Source organism: Notamacropus eugenii, chromosome 3, assembly GCF_028372415.1.
Source record: "Notamacropus eugenii isolate mMacEug1 chromosome 3, mMacEug1.pri_v2, whole genome shotgun sequence".
Lineage (NCBI taxonomy): Eukaryota > Metazoa > Chordata > Mammalia > Diprotodontia > Macropodidae > Notamacropus > Notamacropus eugenii.
In genome coordinates this window covers 470,736,213-470,754,873 of record NC_092874.1, presented here as the reverse complement: position 1 = coordinate 470,754,873, position 18,661 = coordinate 470,736,213, and the positions used below count along the sequence as shown (strand labels likewise).

Genomic DNA, 18,661 nt, shown 5'->3' with positions numbered 1-18,661 from the left:
ACTGAAATGGAGTCCTGCCCTAACTTTCTTGCATTTGAATCACTTGTGCTTTTTCTCTTTATGCTTTTTTCCATTGCCTAGGGATGGATAGTGAGCCAGTCTCAAAGACAGTTTGGCTCAGTGTCTAGTGTCCTGGGACAGTCCCTTCACCTCTGTGCTCTGAGCATCAGCCTGGGATAATAGCTGAAATTGTGCCTAAATGCAGCATCCATAGAGAAAGGTTCCTCATCTTGGCATACCCTGTATACAAGAAATCACAGGTGGAGTTCAGAATGTCCTTATTCCCTTTTCTTTCAGGTTTTTTTACTGATATATGTGCATATATGTATATACATATATACTATATATGTTTATATGTGTACATTTTTAAACAGATACATACACAGATAAGTATAAATATAAGTATATTTTTATAATATACCTTCATGTAGATATTGGTAGATAGGTTGACAGACAGACAGACATATTTGTATTCCCAGGACCCAGCACAAGGCAGAGAACATAACAGGTTCTATAAGTTTTTCTTGCTTTCCCTGAGAAGCCAGTGAAAACCAAATCTTTCTCAGAACCCATAGAGTTAACAATATATCCCTTCTCTGCTGGTCTGTATAATAAGCCACTTGAACAATCTCTGGCGAAGGTATCTGCAGATCATTCCTGAGTTCTCATTGGCTGGTGTTTCTAAAAACCTGCTCCAATGTATCCTAGCAACACTCTTCCTCCAAGTCAGGGGTGGCCAGGGAGTGTGGGGGTGGGGAGAATCATGGGGCTCCATTGTCTATTCCAGGCCCTTCTCCCCTATCCCAGCAAGTACAACATGGAATGAAACAATGACTCTCATAGGCATGGCTCCTTGGTACTATAATTCTGCCATCTTCTCTCCTCACTGGTACAAACCTGGTTTTTCAGAAGCCTCCTTCAGGAACACACTCTCATGCCCCATCCACCCAATCCACCGCTTAGATCTAAAATTCCACATCCTTCCCCACACAGTTCTAAGTATGTACCTGGGATTTATGAGATAAGGGAAAGGGAGTAAAAAAATGACCTGATGTTGCTACTAAAAGATTTTACCCCATATATGCAATAGACTGGCCTTGGGGCCTTAACCTGTGGCTCATATATATATTTCAGACTGTCAGTCAATAAAATTAGATGTAAAAGCCATTACAAATTTATTTTCCCAAACCTCAAACTAAAATGTGGCATTCCCTTCAATCATTTAAAATCATTTTTCTGAGAAAGGGTCCAAATGCTTCCCTAGATGGTGAAGGTACCATGACACACACACACACACACACACACAAAAATAAGTTTAAAAATTCCTACTACACTAAGCCTTGCTGATGCAAAGTTGAAACAACATTATCCCTGCCTTCAAGTACTTCCAAACTAATGGGGGAAAGACATAGAAAGTGTGTACACATAAATGTGAAACTAGAGGAAATAGGTTCTGTGTAAAGAAAAATCCCAGGGAAAGTGCTATTATAAGTAATCTGAGGAGGGACACATGACTTTTCTGGGGTTCATAGCAAAAAGAAGAGAGGAAACCATAGTGGGGAAGGCAGAGGACACACACCAAGAAGCTTGAATCGATAATTAAATATTTAGGGTCCTGTTTTTTTGTTTCCTTCCTTTGTTATGTCCTCATCCAGTGCAGAGCTAGCCCTTCAAAAAGGTTCATTCTATGGGTCAGTCAATTAACAAGAATCAATTAAGTTCCTACTATATGCCAGTCACTGCTGATGACAGTGAAAGGTAAAGGTACTGTTCCTTCTTTCAAGAAACTCCCAGTCTAATGGGGGAGAAAAAAGCAAACAGGTATGTACCAAAAAATTACAGACAGTATTGACTGGAGAGAATCTCACGGGGAAGATAGTACTTAATAAACACTTGTCGATTCATTAATTGTAATTAAGTTGAGATTGGCATCTTTGTGTGTGTGTGTGTTTATCCTTCATTGCCGAAGAAGACCATGCCATCAGAGAAATGATGACATGACTTGCGCTTGACTTTGTTTTTGAGTGAGGGAGGGCTATGCAGGTCACCAGCCTCACTTCTCCTCCAGAGCCATCTGAATCCAGTGACCAGATATTCATCAGGATGACTGGAGATGACCCAGGATGAGGCAATTGGTTTAAGTGACTTGCCCAGGGTCACACAGCTAGTGAGTGTCAAGTGTCTGAAGTGAGATTTGAACAAAGGTCCTCCTGACTCCTGCACTGGTGCTCTACCCACTGCACCACCTAGCTGCCCTGAGATTGGCATCAGGTTATTATTAAAACCCCTTTCCCCAAAAGCAATTGTAATTCTTCTTTTCAAGTGTATTGACCCCTAAATCATGCAACATAATCAGGAATAAAACTATTACTCTAATAACTCATTGTGGCCATGAGAGAACCCTAATTTTGGATTTTTTGCACTTATTTATCCATTTACTTGTATTTGCCACATTTATTCTCAGTCTACCTCCATTTTTCCTTTCCCCCAATTGAGCAATTTAAAATGATAAGAAAAATCCTCACAACAAATATACATAGATCAGCAAAACAAATTCCCACATTGGCCCCTCCTAACGACATGTCTCCTTCTGCCTCTTGAGTCCATGTCTTCCTGCCAAAGAGGTAAGGATCCTGATTCATCCTCAGATCCTCCAGCATCATGGTTTCCTAGTCCACAGAGGAGAGTTCAAAATTTTTCAGAGTTGTCAGTTACCTACTCAATCAATATTTTTTGAGGCCAGTCACTAAGTGCAAAGTGATGGGTTACAAAGAAAGACAAAAAGTTCCTGGCCTTGAGGAGCTCCCAGGTTAGCGGGGGAGAAAACATGCGAACAATAACATACAAACAGTAGATGCATGAGATACCCTGGAGATCAGCAGAGGGAAAGATATTCCTCCTGAGTTATTAGGCATGATCAGGGAAGACTTTGTGGAGAAGCTGGGAATTTTAGCTGGGACTTGGAGGAAGACTGGGAAGGCAAGAGGCAGAGATGAGGAAGAAGACAATGCCAGGAGACATGGGGGACAGTCAGAGAGGAGCCCAGGGGTCTTGGTCAAGGAATAGCAAGGCCAGTGTCACTGAGTGGTAGGGCACATGGTAAGTACTAAGGTGGAAAGCAAAAGAACAAGAAAGGGGTATGTGTGGAAGTGAAGCAAGGTAATGTCATGAAGGGCTTTGAAATCCCATCAGACCAGTTTGTATTTGACCCTAGAGGAGAAAGGAGTAACAGTCTGTGAGAATTTGCCTTTAAGAAGATCCCTTGGAGCCACTATCTTTGTGGTAGCCAAGAACTGGACGTTGAGGGGATGTCCATCGACTGGGAAATGGCTGCACAAGTTGTAGTCTAGGATTGTGATGGAAGACTACTGTGCTGTGAGACATGAGGAGCAGGATGATTTTAGAACAACATGGAGAGACTTGTATAAAAGAAGGAATAGTGAAATGAGCAGAACCGAGAGAATGTTGGGTACAGTAACAGCAACACTGTTCAGAGAAGAACTGTGAAAGATTAAGCTACTTTGAGAATATAAATATTGAAATCAACCAAAAAGGGCCCATGGAGGAAGATGGGATCCACCTCCGAAGAAAGAACTAATAAGTAAAAACATACGTAGCATGGGTTTATACATATATATATATATATATGCATATATATACATATCTTTCCATACATTGGTGATCTTCAATTTCAATTGGTGATCTTCTGTAGTACAATATGAAGAGGAGGGAGGGGAAGAGTTTGGTACTTAAAATGTAAGAAAAAATTAAATTAAAAAAAGATCCCTTTGATAGCTGAGTGGAGGCAGACTGGAGTGGGGAATCAATTGAGGAAGGCAACCTCACATCCAGCAGATCAATGCAATAGCCAAGGTAGGAGGTGATGAGGGCTGGCAGCTGGGGGTTTGGGGGTGACCAAGCAGGGAAAGTGGTCACATGTGAAAGATACAAAAGTAAAGTGGACAAGCCTAGGTGGGAGGCAGAATAGAGAGGGGTGAGAGGGAGGGAGGAGTCCAGGGTAGCATCCAGCTGGTGAGCCCCAGGGCACTGAAGTTGGGAGCCTGAGTGATCAGGAGGAGGAGGGGGGTGCCCTGGACAGTGATAAGGAACATGGCAGCAGGGGAGTCTAGGGGTCCAGATGAGATGTCTTTCTTGATAAGGTTGTTGTGCCTGCTCTGCTCTGCTTGGCGTCATGTCCTTGAGGTCTTCTCATATCTACTGGAAGGGTCCATCTTGTCATTTCTGATGGCACCATAATATGATGTTCCATTCCTACACCAGGAGCTGTTTAACTCTTCCCCAGGAGGTTGGCATCCCTTTAGTCCCCAGGGTTTTTTGTTACTATGAAAAAGCTGCTATGAGTATTTCTGTAGGTATAAGACCCTCCACAGATCAAAGACTTCGGTTTGTCCTGGTAATGGACTGTGTGTTTGTCAAGTGTGTCAGGGGAACTGGAATGGAGGGAGGACAGGAGCAAAGATCATCAGGCCATACACTTACATCTGAAGGGACATTACCATCTGCCTAGTCCAACCCTCATTTCAACCATAAGGAATCTGATACCAGAGAAAAGTAGCTGGGTAGATCAAAAGTGAGAGCACTGGACCAGGAATCAGGCAGACCTGTTTTGAAATCCCACCTCAGACACTTAGTGGCTGTTTAGTCTAAGGACAGTCACTTAACTTCTCTAAAGCTCAGTTTCCCCATCTGCAAAATGACAAAAATGGATTTGTTGGCCTTCAAGTTTCCTGCCAGATCTAAATCTATGTCCTCATTATCTCTGAACCTACAATTCAGAACTTTCTCTTTCTTTCTCCCTTCCCCAGTTACCACAAATCAATTCTCCAAATGAATGAGAAAAAAATCCTGCTCTTGAGTAATCCTCTGATCAAGGGGACTCATTCCTCCTTCCAAACCTTCCCCTTTCTCCTGTTCCTTCCCCTGAAACCTAATTCAAGATTCTCTTTTTCCTGAAGTGACCCCAGCCCACAGTGGTCTCCCTTTCACTCAGAAGCTTCAATTGTTATCTTCTTATCACTCAAATGTCTTCTCTCCACTCATCCAAGAAGAACAGCTAGAACTTTTACGTTTGTAAAGCTTTTGATTAATATTTTCTCATGTATCCTCACAATCCTGGGAGGCAGATGCTATTCTGATCCCCATTTTATAGATGATAAAACTGAGGCAAACTTGTCCAAGGTTACACAGCAAGTATCTGGGACAGCATCTGAACTCATGTCTTCCAGACTCCAGATACAATATACTGTTCTCTGTGTCGCTGCCCCTGATTCTAAAAGTTTAATTATTCTAATCTTGTTAATGACACTAATTGTTACGTCTTCCATAGAGTGCCAGGGATATAGTAGGTGCTTACTGACTGGTAGTTGAATTCATTCTTAACGGTCAAGTCAACATCTTTCTTAATGTGGGCCCTAAGTCATGGAAAAATTTAGAAACCCATCTTGGTATTTCTATTATATCAGGACCCTCACTCATTGCAGAAGACCCTAGAGTGCAGTTTACTTCCTTGGGGCCTCTCTTTCACACTAGAGATTATCTAGAGATTTCTGCTGGAAATTGTAGCCCCTCTCCTCTTCCCCACTGCAGTGCTTTGCCCAGGGTCACACAAACAGATTGTGAAAGAGCAAGGACAGGACCCAAGGTGCACTGACTTCTAGAGGTCAGTCTTCTGCTTTTCTGCTCCTCCTAGACCATGTGATTTCCAGGATGAACAAGTCCCAGAATGGAAGAACCTGGATTTAGCCTCCAGGCTCCCTGAGCCTGATTCACTTCACTTCCACTTTTAGAAAAGCTGTTTGGTAACTACTGAGTATATATATCAGGAGCTCCTCATTCACAGGGAGGTCAGGTTTTACCTTGGGGACTTCTCATTTCTCTGAATCATTGCTTCTATAGATAATGACACCATCAAGTATGTTGACAATAACTTCCCTTGCAAGTACCTGGTTTAAAGAGAGGACAAGTTTATTCAATGTACTTAATTGATTCTCCTTCTGTCTCCCCATGGAAGCTTCTCTAAACCTTCACTTCTTACCTTGACTCAGACAAAGGACATGCTGGAGGCAGCTTGTACCAGGCCACTAAAGCTGGGTGTTCAATTTTTAGTGTGAACTTTTAAACCTTGGAAGTGTTTCCAATCAGGGCTCAATTTGTTGTTTTGTTGATTGACTAGACTTAAGAAAATCATAGAGAAAAATGTTAATAATTAAAATGAAAATTAACAGTGTGCTGTCCATACATTTTTTTTTTCAGAGAATTGGTTGTTAAACATTACCACCACACCCTTGCTCACACAACTCTCTCTCATCCCATTCCCTCATCCAAGGACTTGCCCTCTTCCATCACTAAGAAACTTGAAGTCACTCACTATGAATTTCCTCTTGAGTTTTTCTTAGATGCCCTTGGCATCATCCCCTACTCTCTGCTTTCCCCAATTATCTTATGGTCAGATAGCTTTGCTCCTTGCCAAGGTCAACCCCTTTACACATGCCCTTCAGCTCATGTCCTCTCTTTTGTTTCAGTATCTTGCCCCCTGACTCATCCTTTATCTCTCTATAATGCTCTTTCTCTCCATCACCAACCTATATATTGGTGCCTTCCATAGTACCTTCAAATATGCCCAAGTGTCTACCATCTTTAAGAACCTTCAGAAGACCCTAAGAACCCCTCAGGTTAAGATCCTGTATCTCTCCTCCACTTTCCAGTGGAACATCTAGAAAAAACACCATCTCTTCTGATTGTCCCTGTATCCAAACTTCTCATTTAGTCCTTAAAACTTTGTAATCCAGTTTATAGCCTCATCTCTCAGCTGAAAATGTTCTATCCTAAAGCTACCAGTTCCCAGTTAATTCACAAATCCATTAGTCTTTTCTCTGTTCCCATTCTTCTTGCCCTCTGCGGTATTTGACACTTCTGACCATCCTCCTCCTGGAGACCCTCTGGACTTGTTCTCTCCTGGTTCTTCTCCTGCCTGGCTAACCCATCTCAGTCTTCTTGGCTAGATCATTAACTGGAGCTTACCCTATACATGTGAGTCTTCCCTGACCTTCTCTTCTATTTCCTCTCTCTATCTCTCTATCTCCCTATTATCCCTCTCTTTCTCCCTCTCTTTATCTCTCATTTTCTATATCTCTTCCTCCTCTCCCTGACAAGTCTTGACCATCATCTCTCTGCAGATAACTCCCACATCTTTATCTCTAGCCCCAGTGTCTCTCCTAAGCTTTAAGCTCACCTCTCCAACTACCTATTTAGATATTTCAAATTGTGGTGTTTCAGAGACATCTCAAAATCAATAAGATGACATTCCATAGGGATCAATATTAAATCTTCTAATTGGGTACCAAAAAAGCCAACTTTACAAGTGTAAGATTAGGGAGGGAGGGATCAACATTTGTTCAGGTCTGGGGTTTTTGTGTACTGTGAATCAAATATGAGTGAGTAGTTTGGTTGGGCAGCCAACAGACTTTATTCAGTCTCATGGTGCATTAATATGGGCACAGCTTCAGTGAACAGGGACATGGGTGGTACTCACACTTTTGTCTGCCTTTCTCATAGCTCATCTTGGGGATTATGTTCACTAATAATACGGACAGTGCCCAAAGAAGAGCACCCAGGAGGGTGAAGGGTCAGCCATTCATGACTCATGCGGCTCAACTGAAGGAAATTGGAATTCTTTGAGTAAGGAAACATCTAGGTTCACAAAACCCATCTTCAAGTGTAGGCAGGGATGTCGCAGAGAGAAGATATTAGATCTGTTCTGTTTGGTCACAGAAGACAGAACCAGCAGGATGGGGTGGAAGTTACAAAGAGGCTCAGAAGGCTCAATGTCAGTAAAAACTGCCCAACTTTCTAACAGTTAGAGCTGTCCAGAGTGCCAAAGGGGAATAGGCTGCCCAGAGAAGAGGGACAAGGAGGGGGCACCACCTTGGAGAGATTCCAAAAGATCACTTCTTAGTTATGTTATGGTGAGGATTCCTTTAGGACATGGGTTGCACTCAATGGCTGCTGGATCCCTACCAACTTGAAGATTCTTTGATACTGAGAGGTTCAAAACAGATCTCCTATACTGTCTTTTCCACTGATCCCACTTGTCTCCCAAATTGCTCCATTTCTATTGACATCCCCACCATTCTCCCTGTCTCTCAGTTTCATAACCTGGGCATTCTCCTCAGCTCCTCACGCTCCTCACTCCACATGTACCACCAGTCCCCAATCTGGCCATCCACCTCCCCACCATATCTCTCCCATCTGACCCCTGCCCTCTCCTCCCACAGTCCTCACTTTAGTTCCTACCCCAGTCTCGTCTCACTGAGATCATGGCAATGGCCTCCTAATTAGAGTCCCTGTCTCCAGTCTTTTCCCATCCAGTCCATCCTCAAGCCAGCATCTGCCAAACAGATTTCTTTAAGCTCATATCTGACCTTATCACTCTTACTCAATGATGTCCAGGGGCTCCCTATGGCCTCTTGGATCAAGTATGAACTCCTGTTAGCTTTGAAGGCCCTATATGATCTGGTGCCAATATATCTTTCCCCCCTCATTGGATATTACTCCCCATCTTGAACTTTGCAATATAAACTAGCCTTCTCTCTGATCCTTACAAACAACCTTTCCCCTCTTGTCTCTCTGAATCTGCACTGGACATTCCCCATGCCTAGAATGCACACCCTACCCACCTCTGCTCACACAATCCTTCTTTTCCTTCAAGATTCAACCCAAGCACCATTTCTACATGAAGCCTTCCTTTCCTGAGCCCAGACCTGTTAATGGCATCCTTCCTTAACTTCCTTGTATTTAACTTTTTTTGTATGTCTTTTTTTCTTTTTTATGTCTTTACCCATAGCCTACAAGTGGCTGGGGAGCCATTCTCAAAGACAGTTGGTTCACTGTCAATTCACCCTTCCCTTGGCATAGTCCCTTCAACTCTCTGCTCTGAGCATCTCCCTGGGATGATAAATTACAGAGATGGTACCCAAATGTAGCCTCCATAAAGGTTGCTTACCTGTGGGGGGAAGGGAGGGGGTGTCACTGTATCAAAACAGAGGGGGAGTTGAGAATGTGGCTAATTCACTTTTCATTTAGGTTTTTTCACTATATAGATAGATCGAAAGAAAGATAGATATACGTATACACACATAGATGTCAACATATATAATATACCTACAGGCATGTGTCTATACATATGCGTATATGCACATACACATTTGTATTCCCAGGACCCAGCACAAGGCAGAGAACATAGCAGGTTCTAAAAGTTTTACTTGCTTTCCCTGAAAAGTCAATGAAAACCAAATCTTTCTCAGAACCCACAGAGTTAACAATATATCCCTTCTCTGCTGGTCTGTATAATAAGCCACTTGAACAGTCTCTGGCGAAGGTGTCTGCAGATCATTCCTGAGTTCTCATTGGCTGGTGTTTCTAAAAACCTGCTCCAATGTATCCTAGCAACACTCTTCCTCCAAGTCAGGGGTGGCCAGGGAGTGTGGGGGTGGGGAGAATCATGGGGCTCCATTGTCTGTTCCAGGCCCTTCTCCCCTATCCCAGCAAGTACAACATGGAATGAAACAATGACTCTCATAGGCATGGCTCCTTGGTACTATAATTCTGCCATCTTCTTCCTCACTGGTACAAACCTGGCTTTTCAGAAGCCTCCTTTAGGAACACACTTTCATGCCCCATCCACCCAATCTACCACTAGAATCTAAAATTCCACATACCCTTCATCCTTCCCCACACATTCCCAGGTACAGACCTGAGATTTATGAGATCAGTGAAAGGGAGTTAAGAAGAAATGTCCTGGCTTTACTATTTAAAGATCTTACCTCTCACATGCAATGGACTGGACTTAGGGGTCTTAACCCTAAGCCCATGTATACATTTCCAAGGGTCAGTCAATAAAATTAAATGTGAAAGTCATTACAAATATATTTTCTCAAACCTCAAAGTGAAATGTAGCCTTTTCTTCAATCATTTAAAAGCATTTTTCTGAGAATGGGTCCAAATGCTTCCCTAGATGGCCAAGGTGCCATGACACAAAAGAAGGTCAAGAATCCCCATTATTCTAAGCCTTAATGATACAAAATTAGAAGAAGATGTATTTCTTGCCTTCAGAATTCTTCTAATCTAATGGGGGAAGCATGGGGAAAACATGTACATACATAAATGTGAAACAAGAGGGCTTTGTTCAGTGTCAAGAAAAGGACCAGGCAAAATGCTATGAGAAATGTGAGAATGAATAAATGACTTTTGGGGGCTTGTAGCAAAAACAAAATGAGAGGAAATCATCATAGGGAGGGCCAAGTGGCTAGTGTTGCAGTCAAATTTAGTGGAGGTCTCAACCTACTTAAGGGCTTGCTCCTTGGATTTCTATACCTAATACAGCTCAGAGATTAATACACAGTAAGCCCTTCATAAATGTTTACTCTGCCTTGGTCAGCCAACAAACATTCATTAAGGTCCTACTATGTGCCAGGCGCTGCTGGTGACATAAAAAAAAGCTAAAGAACAGTTTCTTCTCCCAAGGAGCCCCCAATCTAATGGGGGAGAAAACAAGCCAACAGCCACCTACGAAGAAGGTACAGACAGGACAGCGTGGAGAGTCTCACTGGGAAGACTCTGAGTACTTAACAAGTGCACTGATTTATTCATTGCAATTAAACTGAGATTAGTACCCGATAATTGTTAAAATCCCCTTCCCCTCAAATCAACTGTAATTCTTCTTTTCAGGTGTATTGAATAATACTAAATACTACAGCACAAACATTAATAAAATCTATCACTCTAATCCCTCATTATGTCTGGAAAAGGATCCTACTTTTGCTTTTATACATTCATTTATTTTATTTATCATTTATTTATTTATTATTTTGCCCCTTTTAATCAGTCCATCTCCTTTCTTCTTTCCGTTTATTGAACAACAACAAAAAAAAGAAAAAAACCTCACAGCAAATGGATATAGAGCAGCAAAACAAAATTCCATGTTTCTGCCTCCTGAGTTCATTCCCTCCTGCCAGCAAAGTGAGGATCTCACTTCCTCTTTGGGTCCTCCAGCGAGAGCTGCAAGTCTTTCTGAGTGGTCGGTCAGCTACTCAACAAGTATTTTTGAACTCCTACTACACTAAGTGCTAGGGATTCGAAGAAAGACAAAAACCATCCCTGCCCTTTAGCTCACAGCTTAATGGGGCAGAAAATATGCAGACAACTCTGTGCAAACAACATACAGAGAATACTTGGAAAACTTGACAGAGGAAGGATTTCCCTCCAGAATCATTAAGGGATTTTTAAAAATGCCTCCTGGAGAAGGTGGGATTTTAGCTGGGAGCTGGAAGAAGATAGGGAAGGCAAAAGACAGAGAAGAAGAGGGAGAGAGTGCCAGAAGTTTTGAGGGATTAGTCAGAGAGAAGCCTAGAGATGAGGGGGTGGAGGGTCTTGTTTGAGGAACACCAAGGCCAATGTCACTGGATGGTGGTGCACATGGGAGGAGGAGGGTATAGGTATGAGAAGACTGGAAAGGGGAGTGCATGGAGGGAAGGCAAGATTAGAGCATGATGAGGTTTGAAAGCCAAGCTGAAGATTTTATATTTGATCCTGAAGGTGATAGGGAACCAATGAAGGTTATTGAGCTGAGAGTGACATAGTCGGGGAGAATTTTACTTTAGGAAGACCCCTTTGACAGCTAAGTAAGGGATGGACTAGGGTGAGGAGTCAATTGGGAAGCAGATCCTTGCCCCAGCAGACCAGTTCAACAGTCAATAAATGAGCTAATTACAATTTGGGTCTTGGGGTTTGGGGGGTGACAGAGCAGGGAGAAGGGTCACATATAAAAGATGTTACAAAAGTAAAATGGATAAGCCTCGGTGGAAGATAGAATAGAAAGGAGTGAGAGGGAGAGAGGAGTCCACAGTGGCACCAGCTGGTGACTCTGGGGTCACTGAAGTTGGGGGCCTGAGTGATCCAGAGGAAGATAGTGGTACCCTAGACAGTAATAGGGAAGATGGCAGCAGGGTGATCTGGGGGTCCAGATAAGACGTCTTTCTTGATAAGGTTGTTGTCACTGCTCTGCACTTCATGCCACTGAGGTCTTCTCATTTCCTCTGGAACTTTCCATTTTGTCATTTCTAATGGTACCATAGTATTGTGTCCCATTCATAGGCCAGGAGCTATTCAGCCTTTCCTCAGTAGATAGCATCCCTTTAGTTCCCAGGGTTTGTTTTTTGTTTTTTTTTTTTTACTACTATACAAAGAGATGTTGTAAATATTTTTTGTACACATAAGCCTCTCAATAGGTCAAAGTTTTCATTTTGTCCTGGTAATGGTGTCTGTCAGGTGTTGTCAGGAGGACTGGAATGGAAAGAGGACAGGAGGAAGGATCATGGTCATACACTTAGATCTGGAAGAGACATTACCATCTACTTAGTCCAAGGCCTTCATTTCAACCATCAGGAAGCTGAGGCCAAGGAGAGGCAGCTGGTTGGGTCAATGGTTAGAGTACTGGACCAGGAGTCCGAAGACCTGGACTTAACTCCCACCTCAGACAGTTTTCAGTCATTTATTCTGAGGCCAGTCACTTAACTTCTCTGAGGCTCAGTTTCCCCATTTGTAAAATGAAAAACATGGATCTCCTCCAAGTTTCCTGCCAGCTGTAAATCTATGTCCCCATTATCTCTGAAGTATGATTCAGAACTTTCTACCCTAATTACCACAAACCAACTCTTCCAATGTCTTAGGCTAAATCCTGCTCTTGAGTAACCCTTGTAGCAATCACACTCATTCCTCCTTCCAAAACTTCCCTTTTCTTCTGTTCTTTCCCCTGAAACCTAATTCAAGGTGCAGCTTCTTCAGGAAACAACCCCAGCCCACAAGGATTTCTCCTTCACTCAGAAGTCCTAAAACTGTTATCTGAGGGGCTGGAATAAACAAAGGGAGAACAGAGGCAGTATCATGGGACCGAAGACAGATCAGGAAGGGACATTATCATCAGCCTAGGCCAAGCCCCTCATTTCAATCTGAAGGAAGTCCAGACCAGAGACAAATAGCTAGGTGTGTCAATGATTAGAGCCCTACATCCACCTTCACATACTTTCTGGCTCTGTGACCCCATGCAAATCACTTAAGGGGCCGTCTGCCCCAGTATCCAATTCTTTAAAGTGAGTCAGTCAGTAAACATTGATTCAGCACCTATTAAGTGCCGAGGTTAGTGTGAAGCCCTGGGGATACAAAAATGAGGAAAAAGATTGTCCCTGGCCTCAAGGAACTCACAATCTAATTCAAACAGCAGACCAGTACATACAAACAAGCTGTATACAGGATAAATAAGAAATAATTAGTAGAATCAAGATAGCTTGGAAAAGCTTCCAGTAGAAGATGGGATTTTAACTGGAACCTAACTTAAAGGAAGCCAGGGATGGGGAGGTGGAAATGAGGCATGGGGGAGATAGAGCCTCTATTCCAGAAACTCTCAAGGAAAGGTTCCTTGAATTGGAAAAACTAGTCAAATAAAAATGAATATATAAGACTTCAATAAGGCACAGAACAACTCAAAACGTGACTTCCCTAGACATGCTATACTTCAATGGGAAGGAAAAAACCAAACCCGCAGGAGTATGGAAATCACTTATCAAGAACCAACCAGGATCACAGGAAGCTTTTCAAGGGCAAAGGGCATCTGAAGAACCTGGACTACAACATGTACAAAACGAAATACTGAGCCATGAACTTAGAGAAATTTTGTTTATAGAATTTTTGGCATTACTGATTTTGGTCTAGACATGTAATTTCATCCATATGTGGAATTCCTTATGTGGAGACTTACTCTGTAAATGCAGATTGTCTACAACTTATAGTTTTAAGAGTTGTATGGAAACCCTGAGGCCGAAGAGTTGCTCAGGGTGGTATCACTAGGATGTGTCAATTCAACAAGTGTTTTGGGTTTCGTTTGGTTTCTTACAAGGTACACGGTATTGGGAAAACAAAGGCAAAAAGTAAACTGCCTGTGTCTGAAAGAGGCCTCTATTCCACTCACTCAGTGCCATTCATTTGCCCACCACCAGGCCATGTTGCCTTTCTTTGGAGTAATGAGAACTAAGAATGAGAAAGGATGCTTTCCTATCTAATTATCATGGAAGAAATTAATGGAATAATGGAAGGAAAAAGAGGTTTGTTCTATGTCAGTCAAGTACCAAATTCTTGAAACATTTTGTGGTCGTTGTTAAATACGTCTAATCACTTAAACCTTTGAAGGAAAAAGTGATCATCAAGGCAAATATCCATTTCCCAATGCTTGACATCACTAACTGGCTTCAATGTCAAGCTGAAGTTATTTTTACTATTATTTCCTATATGTTAAAACATAACCTATTTCATCTTTTAATGGTATTTGTTGCTTGGCATGACCAATGCTTTCCGATCTTCTTGTGGCAATACTCATACCATTAGTCAAGAAGGTTCTGGATCCAAAGACCTTTCTTTTCTTTTGGTTTTAAAATCTAAGCCTGCCTTTTTAACCTGTCTTTCACTATCATGTCCATTTGCATTGAAGTCACTGATTATTAAAAATGTTTACTTGGCATAGAGCATTGTTTCAAATTCTTGATAATATTTTTTATCCCTTTAACCTCCCAGATGGAGATATTCCAAAAAGAAATAGTCTTTTTTGCTTATAGTCATCGGATGCTCAAATGATGAAATAAGCACGTTTTTAGAGTTGGTTTCACGTTGCTTTCAACTTCAAGAGGAGAACAATCCTACCTTGCCTCTTCAGGGAGAGCCTGTGTACAATTCCTCCACTGAAATTAAATTTCTTTTCGTTTTCCAGCTTAGCTTATGATGGAATTATCAATGACAATGTTCTTCTAGTATTCACTGGACAACTATTTCCTATGTTAATCAACAATTCATATTTATAGAAGGCCTAAAAACTGATTTATTCCACAACATACTTTATTCCATCACTTTGCAGTGTGACTCTAGTCACACACAGTTGAAGGGAAGGGAATAAGTATTTATAAAATGCCTGCTTGGTGCCAGGCACCGTGCTAAGTGATTTCCAAATATCTCATTTCATTCTCACAACCACCCTGGGACATAGGTACTACTATAGGTACAGGTGAGGAAACCGAGGCAAACTGAAACTGAGAGACTTGCCAAGGGTCACCCAGCTAGTAAGTGTCTGAGGCTGGACTTCAGATCAGGACTTCCTGAGTCCAGGGCCAGTCTTCTATGTGCCCAGCCACCTTGGGTCAAACAGCCTTCTCTTTGCAGCGGATAGTCTTGGCCAAAAATGAGGATGATAGCAGGGTCTCCATCCCAGAGCTGTGCCCCTCCACACAAGGGTGCAGAGCCTGGAGTCAAATCTGACCTCAGATACTTCTTGGCTGTATGACCTTGGGCAAGTCACTTCACCCTGTTTGCCTCAGTTTCTTCATCCGTAAAATGAGAAGGAAACCCCAAATGTGGTCATGAAGGGTGGGATGTACCCGAGGCGACTGAACAGCAACCCGCAAACTTTAAAGCGTTCTACCGGCTTTGGTGTGACTGCTTAGCCACCTCCATCAGCCACCCAGGTCAGCCAGATAGGAAGGGGCAGAATTGGAATCTGAACCCAGAGCTTGCAGCTCCAGGGCAGGGACAAGAGGATGGAGGAGGGGCCACAGGGGAGGCCCCGCCCCCTCCCGGGCGTCTCCTCGGAGGCCAAGTCTCCTGGGCAACGCAGGCCCCGCCCCTCCCCGGCGGGGCAGGCCCCGCCCCCTGGTCCTCCCCGGCGGCGGGGGCCGGGCCGGGGCAGGCGGGGCGGGGCGGGGCGGGGCGGGGTCAGGTGACGCGGAGGCGGAAGCGGCGAGGCGGCGGCGCCGGGTGGGCCTAGCGGGGGCTGCCTCGGCGTCCCCTGTGGTCCTGAGCTCCGGGGCGGGCGGCCCATGGAGAAGGCCGGGGGGCGCGGCGGCCCGCGGGGGCCCGTGCTGCACATCGTGGTGGTGGGCTTCCACCACAAGAAGGGCTGCCAGGTGAGCGGGGGAGGGGCGTGGCGGAGGGGCTCCAGCCCCCCCCAGCCACGTGGGCCCGGCCCCCTCCCCGTCCGTCCCCTGCGCCCCCGCCCTGCCCTCCTCGCTCCCTGCGGCTTGCTGCAGCCCGCATTTAGGAAGCCCCTTCTGTGTACGCTGCGTGCCCGGGCGGGCCAGGCCCTGCCCTCCCGAGGCCGAGGCCGGGGACCCCCCGCTGGGCGTGTGGGCCCGGGGCAGGCCTGGGGGGCGGGGAGCGCCCGTGCGGGCCTGCCCAGCCCAGGCCGCGTCCTCAGTTTCCCTCGTGGCCTTGGGCGAGTCACTTGTGTGCGTGAGTGGGAGGCTGGAGGCCCCTTCCCAGAACCCTGTGTGTCCACAGCAGGACCCCCGCTGGGCTCCGGCCTGGGCTTTCTGCCCCCAGGGCGGTCCGTGGGGGGGAAGGGAGGGGCAGCCCCTGCGGGCAGGCTGCCTCGGGGTGTGGGCGTCGGTATCGGGTGGCCCTCTGCTTCCTCAGGCCTGGATTCACCAGGCTTGGAAAAGCTCCTCGCCGGGTCGATTCCGGGGTGAAGGAAAAAGTTTGCGATCTGTGCTAGCGAGGGGAGAGCCCCCGGCCAGGAAGGCAGGAATGGAGGCCCTGGAGGGCGTCACTGCCCCCAGGAGAACGGGCTTGAACTGGTTCAGCGTCTTTATTTCCTTAGTGTCCGAATGGGGAACGTGATGCACGGTTAATTGAGAAGGCCCCACCCTCGAATGACCCCGGGTGGTGGCCCGGAGCGGCAGCCCCCCGAGTTTCTGCCCCCACTGCACCTTGAGGGAGGTGTTTGGGGTTCTTAATTTTAGAACAGCTGTTACAAAAATCCCGCCCTCACCTATCTAGATCCGAAAATAGAGATGACCTCTTCCAGACCATCAGAGGCCAAAGATCTCCCCAAGGTCACGAGATCAGAACCACTGATACCGCCCTTTCAAGTTGCCCAAGCCTTACCCGCATGGCTTTGTCTGAACCTGCTAGTGCTGTGAGAAAACTGAGGGTCAGGCCGCACGGAACCCAGGTCTGTCCGGGCCTCAAGTCCAGTTTGCTCCCCACCACACTGCCCTGGGTGTCAAACACGGGCTTGCTAACAGATGGATAAACAGTCACTTGAGTACAGATCGTGGGTATCTCATCCTTTTCTTGTCGCACGTGAGCTGTTAAGGAGGAAGTCTGAAAAAAGCTCCAGGGAAGCAAAAATGAGTAAAAAATAGGGATTTAGGTTTGGAGGGAAGAGAACTGAGAGGCCAGCAGACTTTGCCTCAGAGGACCTACCTGCTCCTTTCTGGAAGATTGCCTGCCAAAGGACATGCTTCCCAGGCAATAATAAAGGGCTGGGGATTAACCTTGGGAGAGCAGCTTTTCAACCCAATCCATGTTTTTATTATAAACTTGGTAACTATCAACAGAAACAAGTAATCCTGTGAGTATACAAAGACGCAGATCTTTCATAAAGCTACAACCACACGCTACTATGTAGCTAAGTTAGAATTAAACAACCAAGGGTACCTTTGCTGCATCCGCTTCCAAACCTGTCTGAAGCTGGAAGTTCCATTACCTTTGGCTTTGTGTGTGAGGGTGTGTGTTTGTTTATGGGGTGGGGGAGGAGTGTTGCTCTCATTCTGGGGATCACTTTCCTTAACAAGAAAGGAACTTCCCTTGTAGGAGTTCCCTCCCCCAGCACTACTTTCCTGGCTATGTAGTCCAGTCCCCTCATTTGCCCAGTGAACAAATGGAACCCTAGAGTTTCATTTGTGGTCCCAGGGCCTCTCAGGTAGAGAGTACGCAGTCATGTGAGATTCATAGCCACAGAAAGGTACAGAATGATAGATGGGAGGAAAGATGGGCTAAGGGGGATCTTCAGGGAGCATGTTGGGCAGGTCACCAACCATATGTTTCCTCCCTGGGTATAAATTGGAAGATCGCAAGTTGTTCTACTCCAAATTATAACTAACCCGGGTAGTTTTTTAAAACTTGTGAAGTATTTTATAGATTATCTTACCTGAATCACAACAACCTGTGAGATAACAGCCATCTGTATCCCCATTCACAGATGATGAGATCAAAGCCAGGGCTTGGGCGGGGTTCAGTGCCTAGATCACACAGCATGTGTCAGGAGGCCTCTTGAGTCCAAGCCCAGAAATCTTTCCACTGTACGGTACTGCCTTTTGAATATAATCATCCTTGATGTCACTTACATCGGTTGACACCCCCCCCATACACCCATACACACCCATACAATTTACTACTTAAAATACCTGGAATGTGGTACATTATCTGGCTAACCAACAGTTTCTCAACTTAAAACGCTAAGAAAACCTTAGATGTCTAAAGGATTTGCTTATCTTTTTTGATGGGGAGGTAAAGGATGGTTGAGGTTCTTAAAACAAGTGTTAGGAAAAGGCCTGTGATCTCATAATCACACTCCCCTGCCTAACCCTCCCCCCCATTTATTTTTAATTTATTACTATGTTTTGTCTTGATGCAAAAGATACTTCTCAACAAGTACCCAAACAAACAAATCCTTCAACAAAGTACTGCTAACAAAGATGTAAGACCATGGAGGAGAGACCATGGAGGCGCAGGTGTGGAGAGTTAGGAGGAATGTTAGAGCTGG

General features: G+C 44.7%; 1 protein-coding gene and 1 long non-coding RNA gene across 4 annotated transcripts in view; one reads left to right on the top strand and one right to left on the bottom strand.

The window, feature by feature from the left end:
* Window positions 1–5,875: 5,875 nt before the first annotated feature.
* On the bottom strand, window positions 5,876–7,701 carry LOC140497685 (uncharacterized). The gene is made up of 3 exons (XR_011964813.1): window positions 7,553–7,701; window positions 6,056–6,194; window positions 5,876–5,963 (listed from the first exon to the last, which is right to left on the bottom strand). It is a non-coding gene; the product is annotated as an uncharacterized lncRNA (long non-coding RNA).
* An 8,140-nt stretch (window positions 7,702–15,841) lies between these two features.
* Window positions 15,842–18,661, top strand: part of AVL9 (AVL9 cell migration associated) — a 61,339-nt gene continuing 58,519 nt past the window's right edge. Inside the window, exon 1 of one of the 3 annotated variants that reach the window (XM_072598886.1) lies at window positions 15,842–16,019. In XM_072598886.1, the coding sequence (XP_072454987.1) occupies window positions 15,933–16,019 (87 nt within the window). In that variant the 5' untranslated portion in view covers window positions 15,842–15,932. The remainder of the gene's footprint in view (window positions 16,020–18,661) is intronic. The other 2 variants (XM_072598883.1, XM_072598885.1) reach the window with 2 other exon arrangements.